Source organism: Pelodiscus sinensis, chromosome 21 (genome assembly GCF_049634645.1).
Source record: "Pelodiscus sinensis isolate JC-2024 chromosome 21, ASM4963464v1, whole genome shotgun sequence".
Lineage (NCBI taxonomy): Eukaryota > Metazoa > Chordata > Testudines > Trionychidae > Pelodiscus > Pelodiscus sinensis.
Genome location: NC_134731.1, coordinates 8,765,605 through 8,792,907, shown reverse-complemented (window position 1 = coordinate 8,792,907; position 27,303 = coordinate 8,765,605). Strand labels below are relative to the sequence as shown.

Genomic DNA, 27,303 nt, shown 5'->3' with positions numbered 1-27,303 from the left:
TTTGTGCAAAAGGGCCAGTGTAGACAGCTGAGATTTGTTTTGTGCAAAAAAGCCCCGATCGCGAAAATGGCGATCAGGGCTTTTTTGTGCAAAAGCGCATCTAGATTGGCACGGACACTTTTCCGCAAAAAGTGCTTTTGCGGAAAAGCATCCGTGCCAATCTAGATGCGCTTTTCCGAAAATGCTTTTAACGGAAAACTTTTCCGTTAAAAGCATTTCCGGAAAATCGTGCCAGTCTAGACGTAGCCAGTCTGTCCATAAGTCCATGTATAAAGGTGCTCATGGGGTATAAGAATTTTCAGGATTATGGCCTTGGGCCCTTGCTCCAAATGCTTGTATCTTATTTATTATAACTTGAATGCTCTAAGTCTGATTTCAAAGATGTTGAACACCCATAACTCCTTTTTGAAGTCAGTGGAAGCTTAATGGCTTCTCAGCACCTTCCTATAAATAATATTTCAGGGTTGTTTTATTTAATCCCGGTTTGGTCTGTTTTCTGCTTACTGCTTTTAGCTACTATCACATAACTTCAAAGATATTCCAAATTCCTGTGACAGCCAGACTAGCAACTGTGGAAAATAATCTATGCATCCCTGTCAAACATCTCATTTTACTTTCAGACTGAGTAATTTTGCAAAGCTGCATGGTTCTTCACTTTTATTATATGATACTTATATGAGGAATATCAGTTTATTAAACTGAAACGAACACTTTTAAAGTTACAGCTCCTCATGTTATTGGACTCTTAAGTTTGATTTTTTAAAAAATTTTAGATGTTGTTCTTACTTCCAGGTAGGCATGTTCAAAATATGAACCCTTGGAATTGGCCAAAACATTTGTTGTAAAAAAATGCCCTTTTCCCCGTTTATAAACAAGCCATGAATGTGGGATTTAAAAAAATTCTGAATTTGTACGTTTTCTTATTACTTGAACATTTTGTCTGGACTTCTTTAAATCCTTGGTTTGTTTGAAGACTGGTTGCTGTAAGTAGTTATGGCAATTGAAGATTTAGGATTGGTCGCCTGAGTCACCTTATATTATTTCTGGCTTTGAATCTTAGTTTTTTTAAGATGAGGGAATGGGATTCCTTTTCCTGTTCACAGGTAATCCCCAAACATTTGTAACCAGTCTAATCTATTGTACATTTAATAAAATGAGCTTATCAAAATTGTTTTGTGAGTCATTTGTGCATGTACCAACAAGTACTCACAAGATTATTCATGATGCTTTTGGTACACATTCTTGCAAATAGCTTTGCACAGGCAAATGTTTGCAAGAGAATAAAAAGGAGTGTAAAAATGGCAGCTAGTAGTCAGAACACTGTTGTCCTATATTTTTACTCTTGTATTTGTCCGTCTATCATCCCAGCCACTTGCTTGTTAATGGCATAAGGAGTAAATTCTCTTAGGTGCCCCAAATGTCCTTCAGTTAGCACGGGAAACTGAAATGTAAGTGCTAATCCCTTTGAGGTTGCCTGGCAGAGCGTGCTTAGTTTTACAGAGAAAACCAGTGCAGGCTGTGGGGGACGGACTGACTGGGCCCAAACTCCATTTTTGGGCAAGAGGGCATAGGACAGTCCTCAGTTTTGACAGACGAGTTGGCCCTGTTGCTCTCTGGGCTAGCAGGGTTGGATCCAGCCTGAATTTTACAGAACCAGTCCTAATTTTTGGCCTCGCTTGCTGGCAGTGACTGCGTCCTGGAGCCGCTGTCCCACAGAAGCAACTCCCGACGGGGTGGCCATGCGCTCCAATCCCCAGCGTGCGGGCCGGCAGCCCGAGGGTTAACCGCGGAGGTGCCGGGTCTGTGTCCCCAGGGGCAGGGAGCCGGCGCTGCAAAGGAGCCTGCGCCTCCCTCTGCCAGCAGAGCCAGTGGCAAAGCGGCCAGGGCCGCTCAGGCCATAGGCATCTCCTCATCGGCCACGCCTCCGGCGCTCTGCGATTGGTCACACCCACCCTCCTGTAGGCGAGCCGGCAGCCAATGGAAACGGAGCAGTCCTCATGGGACGGGGGAGGGACTGAAGGGAGGGAGGTCAGAGGTGAATAACCGGAGGAAACCTCTCCCGTCACGCCACCTGAGTGGGCGAGGGAGCTGTCAGAGCGGCGGGAGGCGGGGCTAGCGGAGGGGGGCGGGGCCGGCGGGGCAGTGAATGGGAGCGTGTGTGTGTCAGCCATCTCGGCGGCAGCATCACCAGCCGGGCGCAGGGGCCTCGCCATCGCCCTCGCCCCCGATCAGCTGCCACCCTGAGGTGAGCCCGCTGCGCGCGGGGAGCACGTGCCGCCGGTCCCCCGCCGGGGGAGGAGGGGTTCGGGGGGCCGGGCCGGCGGGGCGCCCTACGGGTACCCTCAGAAGGGGGGGGCTCCCCCTCGTGCCCTGGAAAGTGTGTGTGAAGGCCCAGGCCGGGGGGGGGCCCTGGGGAAAGGGCCTCAGCCCCGCAGGTGCCCTAGGAGTGCAGCGGGGCTCCTCCTCCGCGCCCCGGGAAGGGGGTTTCAGGCCCAGCTTCCTGGGGTTCCTCACCGGGGTCCTGGGAAGTGTCGGGAGGAGGGGGGCTCAGCCACAGCATCCTGGGAAGAGGAGTCCTCATCTCTGGCCTCATGGGGCTCCCTGGTGCCCCCTGGAAAAGGGGTCTCAGCCTGGTGGGGCTCCCCTGGAAGAGTGTGTGTGTGTGTATGTGGGGGGCTCAACTCCCCACTGGGGTGCCCAGAGAAAGAGGGGGAACTTGCGGGCTGGCAGGGATCCCTGGTGGTTTAAGAAACGTGAGGGTCCCTGAGTGAAAGGGTTTCCCTGCTGCTCTAGGAAATGTGTGTGTGTGTGTGTGTGTGTGTGTGTGGTGGGGGGGGAGGTCCCCTGTGCTGCAGAAAGTAGTAATATATTTACTATGGTAGAGGATGGGAAATAAGGGAGAAGGTGCCATATTTTTCCTAGTTTTGATGCTGAAGTTGTGTATATAGGTGTGTGTCAAATACGATTGTTTTGAGAGAGTGGAAGATTTCTTGGCGGGTGTAGGTGAATTAGTTGCTAAGGCTTGTTGGAGGGAGGACGAGTTAATGTGAATGGCCCCATCAGCCTTGGTACTGGTGGGGGTAGGTATAATCGGGGTGGTATAATCATCACCCAAGCTCCGTGGCTAGGGTTGGGAAACATGAGCTGTGCATGGGTTGTGAGGATGGGGGGGAGATGGTAAAGTTTATTGGGGCAGATGGAGATGCCTGAAAGGAGACAATAGGTGATGGTAAATGGCGGGGTGCATGTGTTTGTCAGCCTCCCTGTAATATCCTTCCCAGACCTTATGGGGTGCTGGCTGCACTGAGTCAGTGCATGAGCACACAGGATGTGGGGGGCTAATGGATTGAGATGCTTTCTCAATGCTTGCTCTTCTCTTCCTGTGGCATGCTTTGCAGATATGCAAACAGCCACTGTGATAAAGGGAAGTTCCTGGTGGCAGTGAGTGTGAATGGAGATAACAGGAGTAGGGCTTCTGGCAGCTCAAATTGCAGTTGGAAGCAAAGGGGCTGGGCAGGGGAAAGTTGCTGTTTGTAGGCTGAGTTGAGACTATGTAATTCCCAATGAGTTCAAGAGTGATTGAAATCACAGTGTAGTAGCTGGAGGGTATCTCTCTCAATTGATTGTGTGTGTTGGGGCATTTCTTAGATAGTAACTCTGTTGTTAAAATCCAGCCACGTGGGTAGGTTTTTTTTTTCTTAGCATGTGTATGCTCTTAGCTCTGGTCCCTGAGATACTGCTGGTGTGCTCTGAGTTTTGTCCCCTCTTACTGTTGTTGTTTATATTTTCTGCCTCCTCCTTTGAAAACAGTAATAATCAAAATCCTTTTTAATCTAAAGTACATACATTTGAGGAGTCGAACATCTGGAGATACGAGGGAGGAGAGGACTGAGGGAATTCATGGAAACCCCAGCATGTAGGCAGGAACCGTCTTTTTGTACTGTATTGTACAGTGCTGAGCACAATGGGGTCCTAGTCTGTGAGTGGAGTTCTTCGGCTCTGCTGCCACAGAAATCATTCCTAGTCACAATCCTAAATGTCTGATGGGGCTCCAGCATAGAAGTTTTAGGTGCTGCAAGACAGATCTCTGGCTTCCATTCCCTCATCTTGTAATGCAGGCAAGACCCCATGCTGTCTGGAGTCACACTGGCTAGTGTTAGCCCCAGAGAGAAAATAGATGGACTCCTCTGGTTCAGATCCAGATTACTACATACAGCTCTTCCTCCGCCTCTCAAGATGTTTATTTACACTGATTTTTGGATCCTAGGATCCTACTATAAAGCGCTATAATTGTAACATTTCTCAGTCTTTGGGAAGCTGCTCTGTAATGCCATTAATATTTAAATTCACTGATCTGTATTCCTCCCAAGTGCAACCCTTGTTACTTAAATAGGATTATTGTACATACGTAGCTTTATTTTAACATATATACTTTGCTTTCCCTAATTTGAATAGACACTTACTGTTCTTTTTGGAAGGAAATGACTACTGATGCTTTCAAAAGGAACCTTTATTTGAGGTCCCATAAGGAGGCAGATAACAGAGGGAAACAGCTTGTGTTTAAATCTACAACTGTTCTGGAAAACACTTAAATCCCACTGAAATCAATGAGACCTCAGCAAAGCACTTAAGCATGTTCTTAATCTCATTGACTTTGATAGGATTTAGGTATGTGCTTAAGTGCTTTGCTGAATGCATATGCATTGCTGAGTAGGGGGTCTGTTATTCTTAATCAGGATTTTTTTTAAACCTATTGAGAGTTGTAGAATAAAATATCCTGGGAAGTTTAAAAGGCGTGGGCTCCAAAGATCCAAAAGTATTTTACAATACACTATATTTCACTGTTGTTGCGTGGCGCAGAGCAGCTTATGTCAGGAAGTAGGTAGTATCCAATTGAAACTGCAGAACAAATGATAAACAAAACCGAATCTAGTATAAAGGGAGTGGGAATAACATCTTAGGTGGAAGGTAGGGATGTTAAAGTGTGATTAATTATGTAAAAGTGTAACCACTGAAAATTTCAGCTTGACATGGTTACAAGCAGGAGGCATGTGGCACATTCCTTGCGCATTCCAGGAGCCTGCGTGCAGCCGAGAAGGTTAACCAATGAGCCCAGCTTCTTGATTAACCATGTACATGTTTACACTAGGGATGTTAAATATCCGTTAATAGAATAGTCGATTAACCTCATGAATTCTGATAGGTTACTCGACTATTCTATGGTCCCCAGGGGTGGGGCTGGCAGCCAGTGAGCTCCTGCTCCATTCCTAAGGAGCCCCTCCCACTCCACGCTGCTGCCTCTGTATCAGAGGCAGCAGTGTGGAGGTGCAAGGCGGAAGCTGGTCTGTGAGGGGAGCCAGTTTAAAAACCAGCTCCCCTTGTGGATGGGCTGCCTGTCTCCCTGTGCTCCTGTCTCTGATACAGAGGCAGCAGCACCAGTCTTGGGGGAGGGGAGGCGAGCTGGGCAGCCTGCTTGCCTCCTAATACTCTTTAAATGCAGAGCTGCAGCAGGGATAGGTCCCGGACATGGCACGAGCCAGAGCTGGGCTGCTGGCGAGCCTGCTAAAAAATTGACTAATGGGGGCGGGGGGAGAAATGCATGTAGTCTATAGCATTAACTGATAAGGTTCTGCTTATTGGTTAATTGACCATATTGATTATTCGACTACACTATTATATCCCTAGTTTACACTTTCACATCCCTAGTAGAAGGGATAGAAAAAACAGAGGAAACAAGTGTAATGCCTGGGTGATTCTCTGGTCTGACTTTGTCCTATTGGTTGAGATTAAGAGAATGCTCTTGATGGTGGCCCATTAGTTCTGTTGTAATATCTGTTGGCAGAAGTTGGCTTCCAGAATTAGTCCTCAGATGCAGCAGTATTGGGTATGCCCTAGGATCCTAGGCCGGTAGTTGTGGCTTTCTGATGCTCACAGTTATGACTTTGCCCCTAACTGTGGGATTTCATCCTCAATTGATCTGGAAATAGATCTCCAAAGTCCATCTAGAATAGATGCAAAAGCAAACAACTATAACTCGACTGGTTATTTTTATTGTTTCTTAGTCACTTTCTGGTTGTCAGTGTTAACAATACTGTATATTTTTTAGGATTACTTACAATCATTATCATTATTCTTTAAATGTATATCATGCTTTACCTCTTCAAAGTGTTTGTGGAATCACTAATCTAATTTTTAAAAAATCCATTTGTTTCCCCTGAAATGTAAAAGAAATCAATAAAGGAATTTACTTCAGAAATAGTTTTATAAAAGATTTTTCTTTAAAAATTACATTTGAGCTGAAATTACATCAGTGTCACTCTAAATGGCATTACAGCAGTAGAATAATGATTGAAAATGAATGGAACTTTCTCATATACTTGATAGGCCCAATTCTTCTTCAGAGCTTTACTCCCTATGTCTGCCTGTTAGTAGATCATCTCATCTGATGAAGTGGGTTTTATCTATGAAAGCTGAAGAAGTGGGCTATGCCCGTGAAAGCTAATGATACCATCTACATGTTTTGATACCATCTACATGTTTCTTTAAAGTGCTACCAGACTATTTGTTGTTTTTTAAGTTGATAATATATATATATATCAAACTATATAAAAAATATAGTTTTGCTTGTCTCTAAGATGTCATGGGACTACCCGTGGTGTTAGTTTTTTTTAAGTTGCTTTTACTAGTGTTCGTGCAACTCTGGAAGAGTGTGAGCTCTGGGTTCTGCCTTGCTTTGGGCATCATCAACATTATCGCAAAGTCTTCCTTACCTAAAGAGCACAGTGTGACTTGCAGATTCCTTGTTGAGTCTGAAGTGTTGGGCAATTGCAAAAACAAGTTTTCCATCTTTTGGTTAATTTGATTTGGTCTGGAGACTAAAAAGGAGAACATGGTTCAGATCCTACAAAGACTTATGCCAAGGTAACTTTATTCATGAGTGGTTCTAATGTGAATAAAACTATGCATGTGCTTAAAGCTCTGTAGCCTTGGAGTCTAAATCTGGACCTTGCTGTGCAGTTTTTAGTCACCCTAGTTCCTGCAAAGCCTGCCTTGGGCTGCAAATTACAAACTGTTTTAATAACATCTGAAACCTCTGGAAGCAAGGCATTTTAGATGAGCGGGGGAGAACTGTTGTGAAGGGGATATGACTATTCTTTTGTTCAGGCTCAGTCTGACTCCCATGAGGGATGTAAAATCCTGTTTAATTGGTTAACCAGTTAAAAGTTAGGTTTAACCTGTTAACTGATTAAATGGGGTGTTTGGATGGGAGTGGGGGGGCCTGGAGTGGGCCTCCCCTGCCACAGATGGAAGCTGCTGTGGCCAGATTGGAGTGCCCCTGCCTGCGGTGGGTGAGGGGCTGCTCCAGCCCATACCTACTTACCGTAACTGGTAAGCCTCACCCATTAACATCCCTAAAGTCAGTTGCAAAGTTCCCCGTTGATTGTAGTGATACAGGATCAGGCCATTACCCAGGTGTTTAGAATAAGCACAGTTAAGATTTTGTGTATTTAAAAACTTGGACAGCCAAGTTTTTAAGAGAACCATACATCTTGCCAGGTTTTCTTGGGATTTTAGAATCCTGTTCCTACAATATGAAAACCTACTTGCTTCTCTGAGAAGCTCTTTGGGAAGGGCTACAGTTCATTTGAGCAACAAGAAAAGCCAAAATCCAGTGTTTAAAAAAATAAGGAAGTTTCAACATATTTAGAACAAGTAGGGAGTGGATAGCTAATGTATTGAATTGTAGTGCCTAGTAATTATTTATGGAAATCTAAACCAAGAACTTTTGTGGCTTTCGCCTTATACAACATGGCCTATAGAAGAGGACTGAGACGTGCTGATGACTGTGTAGAGTAGAGTTGTACCAAGAGGAAAAATAATCAAGTGGTTTGAGCATAGATGAGGAATTTCATGGGTTGCTGTTGAGTTGTTGGGCAAGCCATGTAGCCTCTCTGTGCCTCAGTTTCCTCATCTGCAAAAAAAAAAAAAACAAAAAAAACCACTCTCTAAGGATGGTGTTCCAAGGCTTAGTTAACACATATAAAGTTTTTTCTCTCCTGAGATGAGAGATTGGAGAATTGCTAAGTCTCTGAGACAGTAGTTTCTCATTTCATAGCTAGCGTTGTTACAATGTAACATTGATTAGTCTCCCCCACTATGGCAGCAGTGCCAGTACTACATCAATACAGCTGAAATTTTCCACATATGATTTGATGCCAGAGTAGAATTTTTCATTTCTGACACATTTGATACAAATTGAACAAGGCATTTTTGAGAGACGGGTTTTAAAAAACAAGGTGTCCCTCTTCTCTCCTTCCCTGCCCCCCTGCCTCTTTGTGAAAGATCCCCCATTGTGGATTTTGGTCTTGGCTTGTTGACTGCAGTAAATAACATTTGGTGCCTTTTGCTAATGTTTGGGCTAATCATTTAGGCCCTGATTCTTCAGCAGAGCTGCAAGAGCAGACTCTTGTGTAAGCCGAGCTCTGTTGGAGAGGTCAGAGAACTGTCCACAGTTACAGTTTTTGTGTATTTAATCTTAACTGAAACTTAATGGCATTTTTGGATGTATTGGAAAGTGCAAAGTCTTTTGAGTTACAAGGAAAAAACATCTGTCCAGGGTTAGTAAAAGGTGGCTTTTCTTGTATGAGGTGATGTCTGGCTCACCAGTCAGAATGATGCGTATGTCTACTAGAATGACTTAAAACATGTTTGGCGCTAGCCCTGATTGGACAGGACTATTTTTCCTGTGGTTCACTGGCTTTTGAGAACCTTAGATTGCAACTGAAAATGAGTTTGGTCCCTGTTTGTTCCCTTCCTCAGTGGGGGATAGTTCAATACAATCGACCGCCTCTGCTCAGGAGAATCTAAGGATCAGCATAGGAGGAAAGGCCCCTGCACTGGGGTGTCGTGCTTTGGCTCGGCTGTGGAGGAGAACCCAGGGCCAGACTAGGAGTTGCTGCTGCAGGAATGGAGGTGCACAGGAAGGGTTGTGTGAAAGCCTTCAGGCTGTAATAGAAGGAGGTTTTACAGGACAGATATAAGATATATTGGCACAGCTGCGTGGGAGAAGCTCCCCGAGCCGGCCTCGCCTGCACTGTGAGTGTTTTCAGTCCCTCTCTTTCATAGCACTAAACTCAGTTGTTAAACTTCGGGAAAAATCATGTTGCCTTTCCCCCTCAATCTTGCAGTTCCAACAAATGCAAGTTGAATGAAAGGGCCTTTTAGATGCTTCTTAGCAAATTGCTCCCAAAGCTACCAAGTATTGTCTTGTGAGTGACCAATAGGAGGGAACATGGTCTACTCAGCGCAGCATGGGACTGAGAGTCGGAAGTCCTGGATTCCATTCTTGGCGTGCTCTGCGACCTTGGACAAGCCGTCGACCTTCTCTGTGTGTCTCCTTCACTCTCTGTACGCTGAGAAGCATGCCTGTCTCACCAGGGCCTTGTGGTGATTGACAGAGCTGTGGCGATCCTCTGAGTACAGGAGCTGCATATCAAAAATATATTATTGTGTATTTATTGGTGTCTGTCTCTTCTTTTCCAGTTCGCTTTGGAGGTGGATAACTGCTCAAATTGCAGCAATTACAAGAGGTTAGTTATTGTGAATAGTCCTTAATCTGTTAGTGTTTTACTGTGTGGTTTTATGGCATTTTAATATTGTTGAGTCAAAATACGAAATTGTAAGTGATTTTTTCCTTCAGTGATGGAGGCTTTTGTCCATTGCTTATGTAACCAATGCCTGTACTCTGTCACACTGTAGTGCCAGCTAGACCAGCTAGAGTGTGATGAGATTGCTACAGCCTTGGCTAAGATGTCTTGTATCTCATGCAGTAGCGACTCCTGCATTGAGCTCCACAGGTCTCAGCTGCTGCTGTCTGAGGTCGTTCAGCACTGCACTTACACATAAGGTGGTAAACCAATGGTTTAGATGCAGGTCCCTGTATAATTGTCTGAGGCTGTATAGCGGGGGATGCAGTGTGCAGATGGTCCATAATAGTTGTCCTCTCTGTCAGAGTTTAAGGCCAGAAAAGACCAGTAGATTATATAGCTTGTTCTCCTCAATATTAGACTCATAAATTTTGCCCCAGAGCCCCTTATGAAGCCCAACAACTTGAGTAAGGCTAAAGCACTTCAGTTGGCAGACAGAATAGCTATGTGCCACAGTCAGAGAACAGGAGAGACTAATTTACCACTCATGCCCAAGGTTTCTGCAATGGTGTTGAATTGATCAGGAGAGAGACAGCCAGGCAATCCACATGCCGTGCTGTGGAGAGAGTGTGGTAGTGTAGGTTCCTGATGAGAGAATCAGGACAAGAAGCAGTTGTGCCCGATGCGACCTGCATCTCCAAGAGATGGTCCCTTATGAGGCCAGCTTCAGTCTGCTTCATTTTAAGCTCGATGAAGTTGCTAGCGTGGTCCCCAGCTGGGTAAGTGCATTGTGTTAGGAATTCGCTAAGATTACCACCTCCTTTTTATTTTTTCACTGTATCCAGGTTCAACAGGGTTTTTTATGAATGCCTCTCTTCCCACGCATGCGGTTTCTTAAAAGTGCACCTTCCCTGTCTCGTAGGCTGAATCCTGCAGGGCGCTTGCACGCTCAATGCTTCTGTTACTTCAATGAAAGTTCAAAGAATTCAGCAGAGTACAGGTTTGGGTCTGTTGCCTGCACCCTGCTGTTCCTATGCCCTCTCACAGACATTAAATATAGTCTTCACTCCTTTAAGGCCAGAACATTAAAGACTTTACATGGGATAAATCGTTGCCCATATTCAGTGCCTTTCTGCTGAAGAAACAATCCTTGCCAGGATTTCATGCTTCTAGGTCTTGTGCCACGCTGGGCAGTAGCAGCAGTTGGGTAATCCGAGAGAGATGGGTGAAATTCAGGCCTGAGTGGGCCATGGAGACTGAATTCTCCCTGGAGATGGTCCCTCTTGGTTAAGGTTGAGGTTCCTTGGCAGGGGCGTGTGTAAGTAAAGCTCAAATTGCTCTTGCTCATGCTGTACCTGGTTTAGGAATGGAGGAATTTCAAGTAGTCCATAATGCACATTTTTTTCCTTCTAAAATGTATTAAATGGATCCTGAAGTCTGTCAGATATCAAGTATTCTATCATAATTCTATACCAAGCTTGAAAATTGCCAGGTTTTTTATATGATATTGATCAAAATCTTTAGTGCCTGAGACTTCCAATTTGCAGATTAGGCTTCCTGCTCTTGTAAAGTTTTATTGTTGATTCTTTCATATCAGTACTTTCCATTTACCATCACTGGAGATATTTAAGAGCAAGTTAGACAGACACCTGTCATGGATGATCTAGACTAGTGTTTCTCAACTTTATTTAAAAAAAAAAAAAAAGTATCCCCTTTAAAAAAAAAAAAAAAAAAAAGAGTATCTGCAGTTTTCAGACACAGTTTTCAGACCCCGGTATCTGCAGTTTTCAGACACACAATTTTTTTCTACCATTGCAACACATTTGTTTAAACAACTTAATCGTAGCCAGGCAGGCAATGACATTTTTGGATGTGAAAAGTACAAAAATAATAAAACGCTGTAAAACTTAAAAAATTCAGCTTTCTCCAAATTTCAGTTGTGTTGATGTGTACCCCCTAAGGGTTCTCGTATCACTGGTTGAGAAACACTGATCTAGACAGTGCTTGGTCCTGCTGTGAGGGAAAGGGACTGGACTTGATGTTGTTCTAGAACTGAATGTTCTAGATGTTCTAGAACTTAATGCTGGTGTTCTAGAATTTAATGCTGTCTCGTTTCCTCCTATGAGCCCTTCACATCTAAATCCTGTAAGACTGAGATAAAACAGGAATAATGCCAAATACTTTGATTGGGATAGATTGCTTGTATAGGGAAAAACAAATTTTGTTTACACCTATCTGTTATAGTTGATATATTGCAAACACCAGTTGCTTAATACTAATTTGGCATCAGCTTTTCACAGCAAAGGTGACCTCTTTAAAGGGATGCTGTGATGTTAAGTAACATAGTTCTTTGAGTGATTGCTTATGCTCATTCCACATTACGTACGTCTGTGTGCGTGTGTGTGTGTACGTGTACACTCGCCACGTGCACTGGTGCTGGAAGTTTTTCCCTCAGCAGCATCCAGAGGGGAGCAGCTCTGGTAACCAACCCCTGGAGTGGCAACTTCATGGTGCAGTAAAGGGATGCCGTGCAGTCTCCTCATCCTCCGTTCCTTCTTACCAGAAACTCTGACAGTGGGGAAGGAGGGCGGGTCGTGGAATAGCCCTGAACAACTCCTCTCTAAGAACACCAGTTACGGAACAAGTAACGCTGTCGTCGTCTTCATCATACCCCAGTTAGCATGTTTGTCCCAATCCCTCGCTGTGTATTGTATTTTACAGTGGAAGCTCTTTGCGGTAGGGACTGCCAATTATGATGTTTGTGCAGTGTCTAGTGCAGTGGGCTCCAGGCTGTTTAGCCTTTTAGATGCTACTAAAATATAAATGTTTAATAATAAATGTCTCAATGTTTGTTTTCTAGCCATTGATTTTATAACTAAAGTTGTACCTGCTTAAGGATTGTTTGTCCTTCCTGTAGCTTTATCTGAGCCAGCAGCTTTCACAACAGGTTAGAATGACCAGTTGCATTGATACTTGTACAAACAGAAAAGTCACTGAAATAACCCAAGGAACTAGCCTGCATCCTGACCTCTTACCCAATACCAGCTATGGTATTTCAACAGTGTGTCTGGCCATAAATAAAACTGGCTTTTGCGTATTCTTGGAAATTTTTTGGGCTCCCCTAGAAGCTAATACTAACTTCAACTTTTGCTTTTATCTCCTATAGTGCTGAGAGCCCACTTCAGAGCCACTATGGAGGAGTCTTCCTCTAACCCAAAGCCCCTGGAGGTGAATCTGCACTCTAATTTCATCCTTGGCTCTGTGTCTGAGGATAACTCCGAGGATGAGACAAGCTCCTTGGTGAAACTTGATCTGCTTGAGGAGAAAGAGAGATCTCTGTCCCCTTTGTCTGTCTGCTCAGATTCCCCTTCGGACCTGGGACTGTCTAGCGTTATGGATAGCCTGGCTAGTCACATAAGGTATGGAAAAACCTTACTAGTCCAATCCAGTCTGCGAGCTTTTCTCCCCCTTGTTCCTTCCAGACCTAGAAAGACTTCATATCATTGCTCCATTGCAGCCATCCTTCTTACCTAATGCGATTGAGATGTGAGCTGGTGCACTAGTAGTATGGGGCAGGGACGCTATCTTGTTGTTCATTTTCTCCCTGTTTAATAAGCTATTTGGGGTGCATGGACAAGACTGATTAAAATTTCATGATGTACTAAAGCAGGGAGCCTCCTGAATGTGGGATCTTGTCTGATGACAGAACCAGAAGAGATGCTGGACTAAGTCTAGTATCTCAGACCACCAGCAGATGCAAAGACCATATTTTACAGGAAGCTAATAATGTACGTGGCCCGTCATGTGTTTTTCTACACGAGGATGGTTGTAGTATTCCTGTAATGACTGGCATATGCCTCGACTCTCTAGATTTGAGCATCCTTCAGTAGACTTACATAGCTACAAAGGGTACATCTTGACTGCAACGTTACCTGTGCCCGTAGTCTTTTCAAAATCCAGCGATTGCATTTGACTCTATGATCTAATGGCTTTCAAGAGAGACCTTGCATGTTAAAACCAAGTTGGGCTTTCCTTGATCACCTGTTCTGGGTCAGGTTCAGCAGTGGTTAGCACATCTGCCAGTAACTTGCTACAAAATGCAATGCGTGTTAACAGAAAAGATGCTGCCTTCCTTAATGGCTCTCGGCAGGTCATGGTGTCATTGGCTGAGATTTTTCAGAGCAGTCCACATGAGTTAGATACAGGGGTTAGATTCAGGTCTTCCAGTAATTTTAATGGAATATATATTTTTTAAATTCCTAAATGACTTTAACATTTTGTATATCCATAATCATAATAGTGGATATTTTGTCTCCCCTACTCCCAAACTCCTACAAGCTTGAGGTTCCTACTGTTGCTGACTCCACAGTCAATCCTATTTGATTTTTTTGCATGGAGAGTTAGAGCCTGTCCTGGTTTTCTTTTAAAATCTCTCAGTTGTGCGGGAAGTCATTGCTTGCAGAGTTGCTGTCAGGTGGGGTTGGATATTTTGGGTGCTTGCAGTCAGAATGCTTGTGTTTCTCCAAGTAATGACTCCACCTCTGAGAGAGTGCCATGTGGGTACTCTATGGTTTGTAATCATGTTTTTATAGAGGATGGGAGAAACTCTTCATTTTGAATAACAGAAGCAGCTGTCTAGTGAGTTGACATTTAACGTGGCTGCTGCTTGCAGTTCAGGGGATCTTAGCCTTGTAAGGGAGATGCCACTTCATCTCCCCTATTATGGGTCAAATAAGATGGACATGATGGTGGTTTCTGTAGGTGTCGCCATCTGATGTGAATGTTTCTTTGGGAAAGAGAGTCAGGATGCTCTTTATTCAGTCTTCAGAATGACACCTGCCCTCTAGAGATGCTGTGTTTTGTTGTGATCTCCAGCTGTTGGTAGGGGTGGATGGTGATGCTTGCAAAGCACACATGGGTGTGCCTCGTTGATGCTTTCAGCATTTTGTGCCTGCTGTTATGCCAAATGAATGGTGGGGGGAGGGTCCTATGATGCTTTTCTCACCTGTCATACACAGCTTGCCTTTCAGGATGCCACTTCTGAACAGCAAACTCTTTGTAAGAGAGACTCTTTCTTGCTATGTGTTTATATTAGGGATGTAAGTGAGGAGTTGAGTCGAGTACTCAACTACTTGCTTCCTTCCACGTGCTGCCTCTGTATGAGAGGCAGCAAGCATGGGGGTCAAGAGTCAGTGACCCCCAGCACTGTCTCTGCGTGCCACTTGCCCACCCCCATGCTGCTGCCTCAGAGATAGGAGCGGGGTAGGGGTAGGGAAGGTTGCTGTGAAGTGGCCCATCATGGGCATAGGCTAAGGCTCCTCCAGCAACAGCTCCTGTTCATGATGGCCCGGGCTGCAGAGCTGCAGAGGTCTTGGACCGGCGGGAGCCAGGACTATGAGCTACCCCTGCTATAGCTCTGCATTTTAAATGCAGAGCTACAGTGGTCCTGGCTCACGCTGGTCCAGGAGCTACCCCTCCTGCAGCTCTGCAGTTTAAATGTAGTAGGAGCCAGGCTGCTACAATGGGGGTAGCTTCGGGACCAATGTGAGCTGGGACAGAGCACCTTCCCTTATAGACTGATTATGTTACCCGCTTAACGCCCTTAGCTTATATAGCACCAGCACTACCGGGCACTGATGCGGTTTGGGTTCTCTAGACACAGGTGTAATATATGTCTGTGAAGTACCATCCTGGGAAGAAGAGTGATCTAGTGGCCAGAGGATGGAACTGGAAGTCTGGCCTCTTGGGTTCTTCACTTAGCTTTGCCACTAGTATGCTCTGTGACCTTGGCCAAAAGACTCAAGAGGGTCTGCTCATTTTGGGTTTCCAAGATGAAGAATAGCCAGGACCTGATTTTTTTTTCCTTAAAGATGCTGAGTGTCTGCTGGCTCTGTTGAGTTTGGTTGGAGTTGTGAGCATGCTATGAAAATTGGGTCCTAGTGGTCATCAAGTTAAGCACTCAAAATTAATGGAGTCCTTTGAAAATTTTAACCTTATCCTCTAGAAAATTGCAGTGATAATACCTAATCACAGACCTATTCAGAGACTTTATTAAGGTTTCTGTGAAGTCCTTTTGAGACTTTTAGCCAAGGGGCAGCAAAGTCACAGGCAAGTTCTAAAATTTTGATGCCAATCTGTAGGAAATTACTGTCCAATGACCTTTAGCCCTAATAGTCTATCAAACAAAAGGTTTTTGATAGAACAGAGAACCTGATACTAAAGACTTGTTTCACTACACTGCCTATCCACTGGCAGTCCATCTATCGTGTCTGCTTAGAAGTGATAAATTGACCTGTGAGTGGGTGCTCTCCTGTTGACTCTGGTACTTGACCAGGGCAAGAAGAATAGCCAGAGTCGACAGGAGGGCAGCCCTCATTGACCGTACCATGTGGAAGATACTACAGTAAGTATGTTGACTTCAGCTACGCAGGTTAGATTGATGGGGATGTAGTGTAGACTAGGCCTAAGACTTTATACATTTCTAATACTGAGGAAACTGAAGGTGTTTTTGCATTCATGTGGTGAGAAGTCATGGAAAGAGGCAAAAATCAAAGTTCTGGCCACTCCTGCCTGTCACGCCTCTGTCATTAACTGGCAACAAAGATCCTTAGTGTAATAGGTATTCAGCCTTGAGCTCCCTCTTTCATAATTTGCTTGCTTTGATACCCTCTTTAGAGGTCATTTGTTGTGCAATCCAGCTGAGAGATTTGCCAGTTCAAACAAACAAAAAGTTACGTCCTGGGGTTACCTTTTTAGAGAAATTAAAATGAATAGGAGCAGTTTTCCTTGTCTTCCATCTGCAGGTCTTAAAGCATCACTGTTTTACAGATATGAAAACTGAGGCAAGGCATCATTGAATCATGGAAATGTAGTGCTGGAAAGGACCTTGAGATATTATCAGGTCAAGCTCAGTGTCCCATGGCAGGACCAGGTAAACCATCCTGGACCATTCCTGACAGGTGTTTGTCTGACTCGTTTTTATAAGCTTCCAGTGATGGGGCCTCCAAGACCTCTGTTGTTAAGCTACAGAATAGACTTCCTACCCTTAAAGTTTTTTTTTCCTTTTCTAATATCTAATCTAAATGTACTGTGCAGCAGATTAAGTCCCTTACTACTTGTCCTACCTACAGTGGACTTGGAGCATAGTTGAACACCATCCTCTTTAACAGCCGTTTAAATATTTGGAGACTGTTGTCAGATTTACCCTCAGTTGTCTTTTCTCAAAACCAAACATGCCCAGTTTTCTAAACCTTTTATCACTTTTTTTTTTGCAGTTCTCTGGACCCTTTCAAATTTGTCCACATCTTTCCTACAGGGTGGTGTCCAGAATTGGACATGATATTCCAGCAGGGTCTGTGCTAAGGCCAAGCAGTGTGGAACAGTTATCTCCTGTGTCTGATTTAATTAGATTTTTTGGTGGGAATATAATAGAGGTGTATAAAATCAAGAATGGCATGGAGAAAGTGATAGGGTGAAAAATAGCACTGTTTTACAGAGGAAGGCAGCGAAGGATTTCTCTTTCTCCCAGTATAAAAACCAGGGGTCACTCAACTAAATTCATAGGCAGCCATTTTAATATAAATAAGTGGAAGTACTTTTCCATGCAATTCACAATTAACCTGTGGAACTCAGTCCTGTAAGATACTGTGATGGCTGGGTTAAAAACAATCTAGATGTGTTGGTGCAGGATAAGTCCATCAGTAGCTATTAGCCAAGATGGGTCACCCTAATCCTGAACTTCTGACTGCCAGATGCAAGGAGGAGTAGGGTGTCAATCTCCCCAGTGTTGCCTGGTACACTCTCTCAGAAGCTCTGGTACTGGCCACTGTTGGAGACCGGTACTGGGCTAGCTGGACCATTGACAGTTATTATTTATTTAATCCATAGCTTGTTACTGGACTAACAAAGTGGAATTTATGATAACAGATTAAGAAGTGGTGGGTGTGATGTATGCCCCACACTCCAAGCTGAAAACTAGCACTGTTCTACAGAGGAAGGCAGTGAAGAATTTTGTCTGGGGATCTGGGCTTTTTGAACTTTAGTAACTCAGAGATTCAGAATAAACATACAATTAATCCTCCTCCCCTTCACTTTCTCTTCCAGTTTAAACACTGTCTAGTTGCTCTGTGGAGATAAGTCCTTGTGCAATTCTAGGTGACTGTATTAGGAAGCTCCAAAGTTGTGGTTGTGATCATGTGTGCCCTTTTGACCAGGTGCAATTTCATCAGGCATGCCATGTCACCTCAAGCAGAGTTTCACAACGGGAAAACTCAGGCCATGCACTGGAACACAGCTGAAAAAAATCACCTCATTGAGATCACCTCACTAGTTGATTTGATCCTCAAATAAAACTCCATAAGCTGTCCTCATCTTCCTGTTTTATAGATTGGGAAAGCCCATCCAAAGAGTGTTCAAATGCCATTTGAATTCGCAAAAATCATGTTAGTTGCAGAGTCCATGATAGAAGGTCGGTCTTCTGGCTCCCTGTGCCTTTTTCACCCACTAGCCAATGCCACATCTGTATATTAGAAAACACATTTACTAGGGCTGTCAAGTGATTAAAAAATTAATCAGACAGTTATTTATATAAATTAGTATTTTGATGTTTCACATTTTCAAATATATTGATTTTAATTGCATCACAGAATACAAAGTTCATTTTATATTTTCACGGTAAATATTTGCACTGTAAAAATAAAAAAATTGTATTTTCAGTTCACTTACTGCACTAGCGTACTTGTACTAGCTTTAACATGAAAGTTGAACTTACAAATGTAGAATTAGGTCCAGAAATAACTGCATTCCAAAATGGAGAGGCTAGTTTCCACTCAGTCCTACTATTTGTTCAGACGGTTGCCCAGACAAATAAGTTTGTTTACAGTTGCAAGAGATAATTCTGCCCACTTCTTGTTTCAAGTGTCACTTGAAAGTGAGAACAGGCGTTAGCATGGTACTTTTGTAGCAGGCGTTGAAAGAGATTTATGTGTCATATCTGCTAAAGATTCATATGTACCTTCATGCTTCAATCGCCGTTCCAGAGACACGCATCCGTGCTGATGATGGGTTCTATTTGCTAACAGTTCAAAATGGTGCAGACTGATGCATGTTCATTTTCATCATCTGAGTCAGATCCTACCAGCAGAAGGTTGATTTTCTGTTTTGGTGGTTCAGGTTCTCTAGTTTCTGTATCAGAGTTTAGGTTTTTTTAGGGCTCCTGAAAACATGCTCCGCACCTCATCCCTCTGAGGTTTTGGAAGGCACTTCAGATTCTTAAATCTTTGGCTGAATGCTGTCACTGTCTTTAGAAATCTCACATTGGTGCCTTCTTTGTGTCTTGTCAAATCTGCAGTGAATTTTTAAAAAAATGAAAAACAGGAGTTGGAGCATCATCTTAGACTTAAAAATACGGCAAAATGCGGGTAAAACATAGAGCAGAAGACACACAATTCTCCACCAAGGAGTTGTCACAAATTTAATTAACACATTATTGTTTTAACTAGCACCCTCAGCATGGAACTATGATCTCTTGAATGGTGTCTGAAGCAGGAAGAGGAATATGAATGTTTAGCATATCCGGCCTGAAAATGCCTTACAAATGCCTTTTGCTGACTACAAAAGTGCCATGTGAGCACCTGTTCTCACTTTCCTGTGACATTGTAAATAAGAAGGATGCAGCATTATCTGCCATAAATGTAAACAAACTAGCGATGTGAACAACTAGTCAACTATCCGATAAGCAAATGCTGGAGTTCCCAGATGGCTCCGGGCTGCATGCGGCATTTCAAAGCAGCAGTGCCGTGTGGAGCCTGACACTGCTTCACCTCCCCACTGGCCCCGTACTCTTCACAGTGTTTTTGCCTTTGAAGTGTAGCAACAGTCCTGGGACTGTTACATTTCAAAGGTGGAGGCGCCTTTATTGATTAATTGAATAGTCGTTGCAAATTGCATTGACTATTCAATTACCCGATTAATCTAAATTTAACATCCCTAAAACAAACTTGTTTCTCTTGAGAACAAACATAAAAATGGCCATACTGGGTCAGACCAAAGGTCCATCTAGCCCAGTGTTCTATCTTCCAACAGCGTCCAATGCCAGGAGCCCCAGAGGGAATAAACAAAACTGGTAATCATCAAGTGATCCACCCCCCTGTTGCCCATTACCAACTTCTGGCAGGGACTAGGGACACTTTTCCTGCCCATCCTGGCTAGTAGTCACTAATGGGTCTAACCTCCATGAATTTATCTAGTTCTTTTTGAACACTGTTTGGCCGTGTCTAGACTGGCAAGTTTTTTCCGGAAAATCATCTGCTTTTGCGGAAAAGCTTGCCAGCTGTTTACACTGGCCACTTGAATTTCCGGAAAAGCACTGACAATCTCATGTAAAATCATCAGTGCTTTTCTGGAAAAACTATGCTGCTCCCGTTCGGGCAAAAGTCTTTTTCCGAAAGACTTTTGCCCAAAAGGGCCAGTGTAGACAGCATAGTAATGTTTTCCGCAAAAAAAGCCCCAATCGTGAAAATGGCGATCGGGGCTTTTTTGCAGAAAACCGCGTCTAGATTGGCCACAGACGCTTTTCCACAAAAAGTGCTTTTGCGGAAAAGCATCCTGCCAATCTAGACGCGCTTTTCTGAAAATGCTTTTAACGGAAAACTTTTCCGTTAAAAGCATTTTTGGAAAATCATGCCTTTTAGTCTTGGCCTTCACAACATCCCCTGGAAAGAAGTTCCACAGGTTGACTGAGCGCTTATGTGAATAATTACTTTCTTTTGTTTGTTTTTAAACTTTTCTCTTACTGACTGGCTGCACAACAAGTAGGACTGAGGGGACTTGGAGGCTCTAAAGTTTTACTTTTTGTTTTTGAGTGTAGTTACGTAACAAAAGATACCTACATTTAAAAGTTGCACTTTTACAATCAAGGGACTGCACTACAGTACTTGTATGAGGTGAATTAAACAAATATTCTATCATGATCACAATACAGATATTTGTAAAAAAAAAATTAAGTGAGCACTGTACATTTGTATTCTGTGTTGTAATTCAAATCAATGTATTTGAAAATGTAAACAAACATCCAAATATTTAATTTCAATCGGTATTCTGTTGTTTAACAGCATGATTAAAATTGATTGATTTTTTTTAATCATGATTAAATTTTTTGAGTTAATGACCTGCGTTAACTGCAATTAATTGACAGCCCTACTGCTTATGTTAGCTGAGATACGATCAGACAATTGGGTGTGATCCATAAAACGTGAGCCAATAGTGGTTATTCAGTGTTCCAAGTCACATTTCTGTATTTCAGTATCCAGACTGAGCATGCATTGTGCTATTCCACCTTAATGCTGATTTAAAACTTGTTGGTCTCAGCTCATAGACACCAGGAGATAATCACATTCAGTTTTTATGAAGAGAAGAGAATTGACAGAAAACGCCATTTACTAAGTGTCATGTTATTGCTTAAGAAACCCTTGGTCAGATAAGCTGTGCCAAGTAAACTCCCATTCCAGCAAGAAATCCATGTGACCTACTAGTTGTGCCAGTTGTTAATCAGTTGACTGATTTAAAAACTATGATCAGATCATGGGCTTTCAGCTGGCATGTTGGCACATCTTGCTCTGTTCAGCAGGAAAAATGCCTACTGGAAAAAGCAGACAGATCAGGATGTTGTTATAAAGCCATCTCTGCCTGTACACTACTGAAAATTGCTAAGTGATACTATCCCACCTTATTAAAGGGTGGGAAGTCCTTTGCTTCAAAACAATTCCATTAATCCCTTTATGTTATGAGAGTGTCTTCAAGACTGAACATCTTCAAAATACTTTAATTTGTACTGTCTGCGTACTTTTTGCACTTCACATAATTTGGACAGTAAAACTTGACTGGTTTCTTGTCAATTTCACTTTCTCATGGGCTGAGAAATGTTGTCATTTAGGGTTCACTGATTCCCCCCTCCCCTCCTGCCCCCAGTACTTCTAACTGAAAATAACATTCGTGTCCTGGCATGCTGTGTAGAATTCCCTGGAGTTGTTAAACAGCTGCTGTGCTCCATCCATGGTTTCTGTAGTGGATAAAGTAACTCCTGAATACGTTAACTTGGAAAGCACTTTGGGGTCCTTTTGTCCCAATGTGATTTAAATATTTAACCAAATTTTTTTCCTGACTTTTACTAACTCACATTTTCAAGATGGCATCTAGAATAAAACATATTAAAATTAAGGAAATTGTGCACACTTTTTTTGTTTATTCCTTTTGGCCCGTGCAGAGTTGAACTTGTCAAGAATTGCTCTCAGAATTGGATCTTTACTTGTGAATATAACTCCATTAAGACCGCATTTGATACGGTCTCGCATGATATTCTTATTGATAAACTAGGCAAATATAACTTAGATAGGGCCACGATAAGGTGGGTGCATAATTGGCTGGATAACTGTAGTCAGAGAGTTGTTAATGGTGCTAAATCCTGCTGGAAAGGGATAACAAGTGGAGTTCCGCAAGGGTCTGTTTTGGGACCCGTACTGTTCAATATCTTCATCAGTGATGTAGATATTGGGATAGAGAGTATGCTTATTAAGTTTGCAGATGATACCAAACTGGGTGGGGTTGCAACTTCTTTGGAGGATAGGGACATAATTCAAAATGACCTTAGCAAGTTAGAGAAATGGTCAGAGTTAAACAGGATGAGGTTTAATAAAGAGAAATGCAAAGTGCTCCACTTAGGAAGGAACAATCAGTTCCATACATACAAGATGGAAAGCGACTGTCTAGGAAGGAGCATGGCGGAAAGGGATCTAGGGGTCATAGTGGACCACAAGTTGAATATGAGTCAACAGTGTGATGCTGTTGCAAAAAAAGCAAATATGATTCTAGGTTGTATCAACAGGTGTGTTGTAAGCAAAACTCGTGAAGTCATTCTGCCGCTCTACTCTGCACTAGTTAGGCCTCAGCTGGAGTACTGTGTCCAGTTCTGGGCGCCACATTTCAAGAAAGATGTGGAGAAATTGGAAAGGGTACAGAGAAGAGCGACAAGAATGATTAAAGGTTTAGAGAACATGACCTATGAAGCCAGGCTTCATGAACTGGGCTTGTTTAGTTTGGAAAAAAGAAGATTAAGGGGAGGGGACATGATAGCGGTTTTCAAATATCTAAAAGGGTGTCACAAGGAGGAAGGCGAAAATTTGTTCCTCTTGGTTTCTGAGGACAGGACAAGGAGTAATGGGCTTAAAGTGCAGCAGGGGAGGTTTAGATTGGACATTAGGAAAAAATTCCTAACTGTCAGGGTGGTCAAATATTGGAATAAATTGCCAAGGGAGGTGGTGGAATCTCCCTCTCTGGAGATATTTAAGAACAGGTTAGATAGACATCTGTCAGGGATGGTGTAGACGGAGCTTGGTCCTGCCTTGAGGGCAGGGGGCTGGACTCGATGACCTCTCGAGGTCCCTTCCAGTCCTATTATTCTATGATTCTAAGTCAGAGTTAATTCCACAGAGAATTTGGCCCTTTCTGCTTCATCACAAGGAGACTTCAGTAGACAAACTTGAACTGAATTTGAGACTCTCATGAGTGCTGCAGTGGTTCACGTGTTGAAATCTTCTCAGAATGAGGCCCTGATCTTGGTACAGCCCTGAGCACTCTAGACTGGGCAGCCAGATGCGATGCCAGACTTCACATGATTGCACAGAGCGTTAACCAAGCTGCTGAGCTATTTTTGTGTTTTATTTTGAGTTAAATAATTAGATTTGCTCTTGCAAAGTTTTAAATACCTGTGCAACCCGAGCTGTCCTATTGTAATCAGTGGCATATCTCAGAGGCATACTTATGTTTAGGGAAGATCAGGCCTTGCTCTGGAATTTCCAAACCGTTCACTCTTACATAGGAAATTTTCGTTCACCAAACTGATTTCTCCCCTTCCAGCTCCTCTCTGAATTTCTAACCATGTGGCCACTACTTGAATTGAAAGCTCCTCCCATAACCTGCTCTCTCTGCTGCCGGTTGCCATGGTATTGCTGAGGCCTGTTTCCGGAGCCTTGCATCTCCCAGAAAGAAGGCCTCTTTCTTTGCCATATGTCAACAATGATCAGCTCAGGAGAGAAGGGCGAGGCATGTCCCTGACAGTTTTCTTTCAGCAACTTGCAGAAATGTCTATCTTTAAAGGAAACCTTGCCAAAACAAATAACTTCTCTCAATCTCTTCTCTCTCCCAATCCCCAGCTTTCATCACTGGTTCTGTTTGCTTGTCCTCTGCACCTCACTCACCTCGACAGTGAAACTAGCATGGCCGATTCACATTGTTTACTTTGCATTTCGCTTTCCGGTTCTCAACCGCTACTGTAATATTGCTGTGCCTAAGTTTGCAACCCTGCCAAGGGATGTTGAAATTTGTCTTTAAACTTGAAAACTGAATTCAGTTGAAAAAACACGAGTCATAGCATAAAGTGGGGTTTAAAAAAAATTAAAATAAAGCCTCAGAATCAAAATTTTGGGTCTAAACTATGTGCCTGATGCAATGTTTACTACAATGAATGGAAAGTCTCCTACTTAATTTGGGTGGGGGTTTGGATCAGGCCCTGTGCCCATTGAAAAAGGGATGGTTTTGTAATCGGGGTTCCCCTCCATTGTGCTAGGTTATATAGGTGATGTGTGAACTCCTTCTCTATTGCTTCCTTTTCTTCAGTTGTAAAGCTGTTCTAAAATCCATGCTACTATTCCGCTCCCTCACATAGGACTTGTTGTATAGTGATAGAAATGTAGCCGTGTTAGTCTGGTGTAGCTGAAACAAAAAAGAGGACTATGTAGCACTTTAAAGACTAACAAGATGGTTTATTAGGTGATGAGCTTTCGTGGGCCAGACCCACTTCCTCATATCAAATTGTGGAAGAAAATTGGCACAACCATATATACCAAAGGACACAATCAAAAAAATGAACACATATTAAAAGGACAAATCAAATTTCAGAACAGAAAAGGGGTGAGGGGGGAGGTAAATGTCTGTGAGCTAATGATATTAGAGATGGTGATAATTGGGGAAGCGATCTCTAATATAATTAGCTCAAAGACATTTACCTCCTCCCCTCATTCCCCCTTCTGTTTGGAAATTTGATTTGTACTTTTCATGTGTGTGCATTTTTTTGATTGTGTCCTTTGGTGTATATATGGTTGTGCCAATTTTCTTCCACTATTTGATCTGAGGAAGGGGGTCTGGCCCACGAAAGCTCATCACCTAATAAACCATCTTGTTAGTCTTTAAAGTGCTACATAGTCCTGTTTTTCATAGGACTTGTGGGGTGGGTGGGTGGGTGTGTGTGTGCGTGCGCGCGTGCACGATCTGTCTGTTTGTCCATCTCTCTGTTCGAGAACTCCTCCGAAACAGTAAGAACTAGGACCACCAAATTCGATATACAGCTTCCTCTTATAACTTAAAGCGAAGACAGGGTTTGGTTGTGCCAGGGAAATGGGATGCACCTGGAACTGGATTGCTTCTCATAAAACCATACAGAATGAGACAATCCCAGGCAGGAGAAAGGAACTGGCTGGGGGGGTGTGCACCCTCCCTCCACCCCCGTCTGGGACTGCCTCTCCCCAAGCCTCCCACCCTCCCAGGCATTGTTTAGAGAGGGCGGGGGTGCCTGAAGCTCCTCCCACTGCCCTGATTCGTATGAGAACATTGCTGACTGTTCCCCTTTGTCAGGGAAGCAGGAGAAAGTGCAGAGTTTGCTGCATTTCTCACTCTGGCTGAGGAGTGTAGGGGGCAGACCAACCTGGACCTGCCTCAGGTGAGACACCTACATCCCTCCCCCAGCTGTGCCCGCTGGAACTGCAGCGGCCGTGGAAGGGCCCCTTTCACCTGTCCCCAAGGTGCTGTGGTGACAGCAGCCTTCATCCTCAACCCCTCTTCCCCATCTCCACCCCAGAGCAATGATATAAATGAAGCCTGTTCGCTTCCATTTTGTTTTCCAAAAAGGAATTGAGTTAAGGACCTGAGCAACGCCGGGTAAATCTTCTAAGAGGTGGTGATCTACAACTCAAACAGAAAAGTGTTTCTTTCCATCCTGCTCCTTTTGAAATGTGCAAAGACCAATGCTGCTTTTCCCACCATCCAATTAATTTTTTTCCCTTTGCTCCTCTGATTTTTTACATTAGAAGCACCAAGCTCAGAGTCCCCTTTTGTGGGAAGATTTTGGTAAGATACTCAGAATGGTGCTGCAGCTCCATAGTGATGAGTGAGAGAGAGAGTCATGTAGATGATCTTTCTAATTAAAGGGGTACAAGATATTTTGCAGTTTAATAAAACCTTTCCTCTAAGAATTTCAGGGCCCTCTGCTGAGGTCTCCTAAATGCCTCCATTCCCATTGTAGTTAGGAGGTGCTCAGCACCTCAAAAGATTGGGCCAACTAAGTGCTTTTAAACATTTAGCTGTCCAGTCCAAGGGACATTGAAATCAGTTGAAGGTTTCCTACTGACTTCAATGACATTAGCTCCGGCTCTAAGTGATTTAATGTTTCTATTCTACGGAGAAGAAAGCTGAGGCACAAGGAAGTGTAGGAATTCGCTGTGCTGGGAAAACTCAGATCTTTGGACTTTTAATATTGTGTTTTTAATTACAAGGCCATCCTCCGTAAGGTAAAACCTTTTGCGTAGGAAATTTTGGGAGAAACTTTTGAAGCTGTGCAAACACTTTCCCCCAGTTCCCTCATTTCACCTTTAAACCTTCATGACAAGAAGCACTAGATGTTGTCCCCCCATGGAGCTTTTCAGTCTTGCTGCAATTGTATTTGTGTAGGGGGTCAATTTGATTTTTTTTTTTAAATGCTCTTGTTTGTGCAGTGTAACTTGGCTTGAAAACTAACTGGCTGGTATTAAGGAGCTTGCAGAATTACACTGTGGAACAGATTAAAATACAACAACCGTCCAGTAAGAGCTGGCCCCAGGAACTGGTGTGTGGATGGTGGATTAAGTTTAGATTAGGGGGCTCAGGATTTGGGTCTAATGACAGATTTAAAACTAGAGTTTGAGCCTGATGGCACCGAAAACTTTATGGCATTTTGCCCAGAAATGGCAGAAATACCACCAGCTCAGTTATTCTTGCTTGCTTTTGAGGACCTCTTGACACTGAAATTGATGAACAGCCCCTTCCTGCTTTGGATCCAACACTGAACCAAAGCTAATGTGGAAAATATGATTCTAGGGATTTTAACCTAATCTTCACTTCATCCCTTTTCCTGAAGTTCAAAGGCAATTCAGTTCACAGTTCTAGAGTTGTCACCTGTAGGCCAGATTCTTTTACCTTCACTGTTGTAGGAATGTCAGTCTGTGGAGAAATCCCATTGAAATCAGTGGGACTACTTTTGTAGTAAGATGTTAGTCGTGGGAGAGAGGAGTTTCAGAATGAGGTTTCTGCTTGCGGTGCATATTGTTAGTGGTTCCCAGCTCTCTCTCTATTTGGTATCGGACTTTATCATCCTCGGATGAAACTGCTGTGCCAGCTTCCCCCAGAATGTAGCTCTTTCGGCTTAATTGGACTCATACCAGGAATTAATCTGGTTTGTTCCTTGTGCAGTGCAATTTCAATGTCATGCCTTTGCATACTAGACCAGCTGGAATAGAGGTAATACGGCAAGAATACATAAGACATGGGTCCTGTCCTGGAGAGTTTCCAGTTG

At 43.4% G+C, this 27,303-nt stretch overlaps 1 protein-coding gene across 7 annotated transcripts in view; it reads left to right on the top strand.

The window, feature by feature from the left end:
* The first annotated feature begins 2,111 nt into the window (after positions 1 to 2,111).
* Positions 2,112 to 27,303, top strand: part of ACACA (acetyl-CoA carboxylase alpha) — a 229,179-nt gene continuing 203,987 nt past the window's right edge. For 6 of the 7 annotated variants that reach the window (XM_075904771.1, XM_075904768.1, XM_075904770.1 and 3 more), the window contains exons 1-2: positions 9,544 to 9,590; positions 12,814 to 13,066. In XM_075904771.1, the coding sequence (XP_075760886.1) occupies positions 12,840 to 13,066 (227 nt within the window). In that variant the 5' untranslated portion in view covers positions 9,544 to 9,590; positions 12,814 to 12,839. Of the gene's footprint in view, positions 2,246 to 9,543; positions 9,591 to 12,813; positions 13,067 to 27,303 lie in introns of those variants that run through there. The other variant, XM_075904774.1, reaches the window with a different exon arrangement.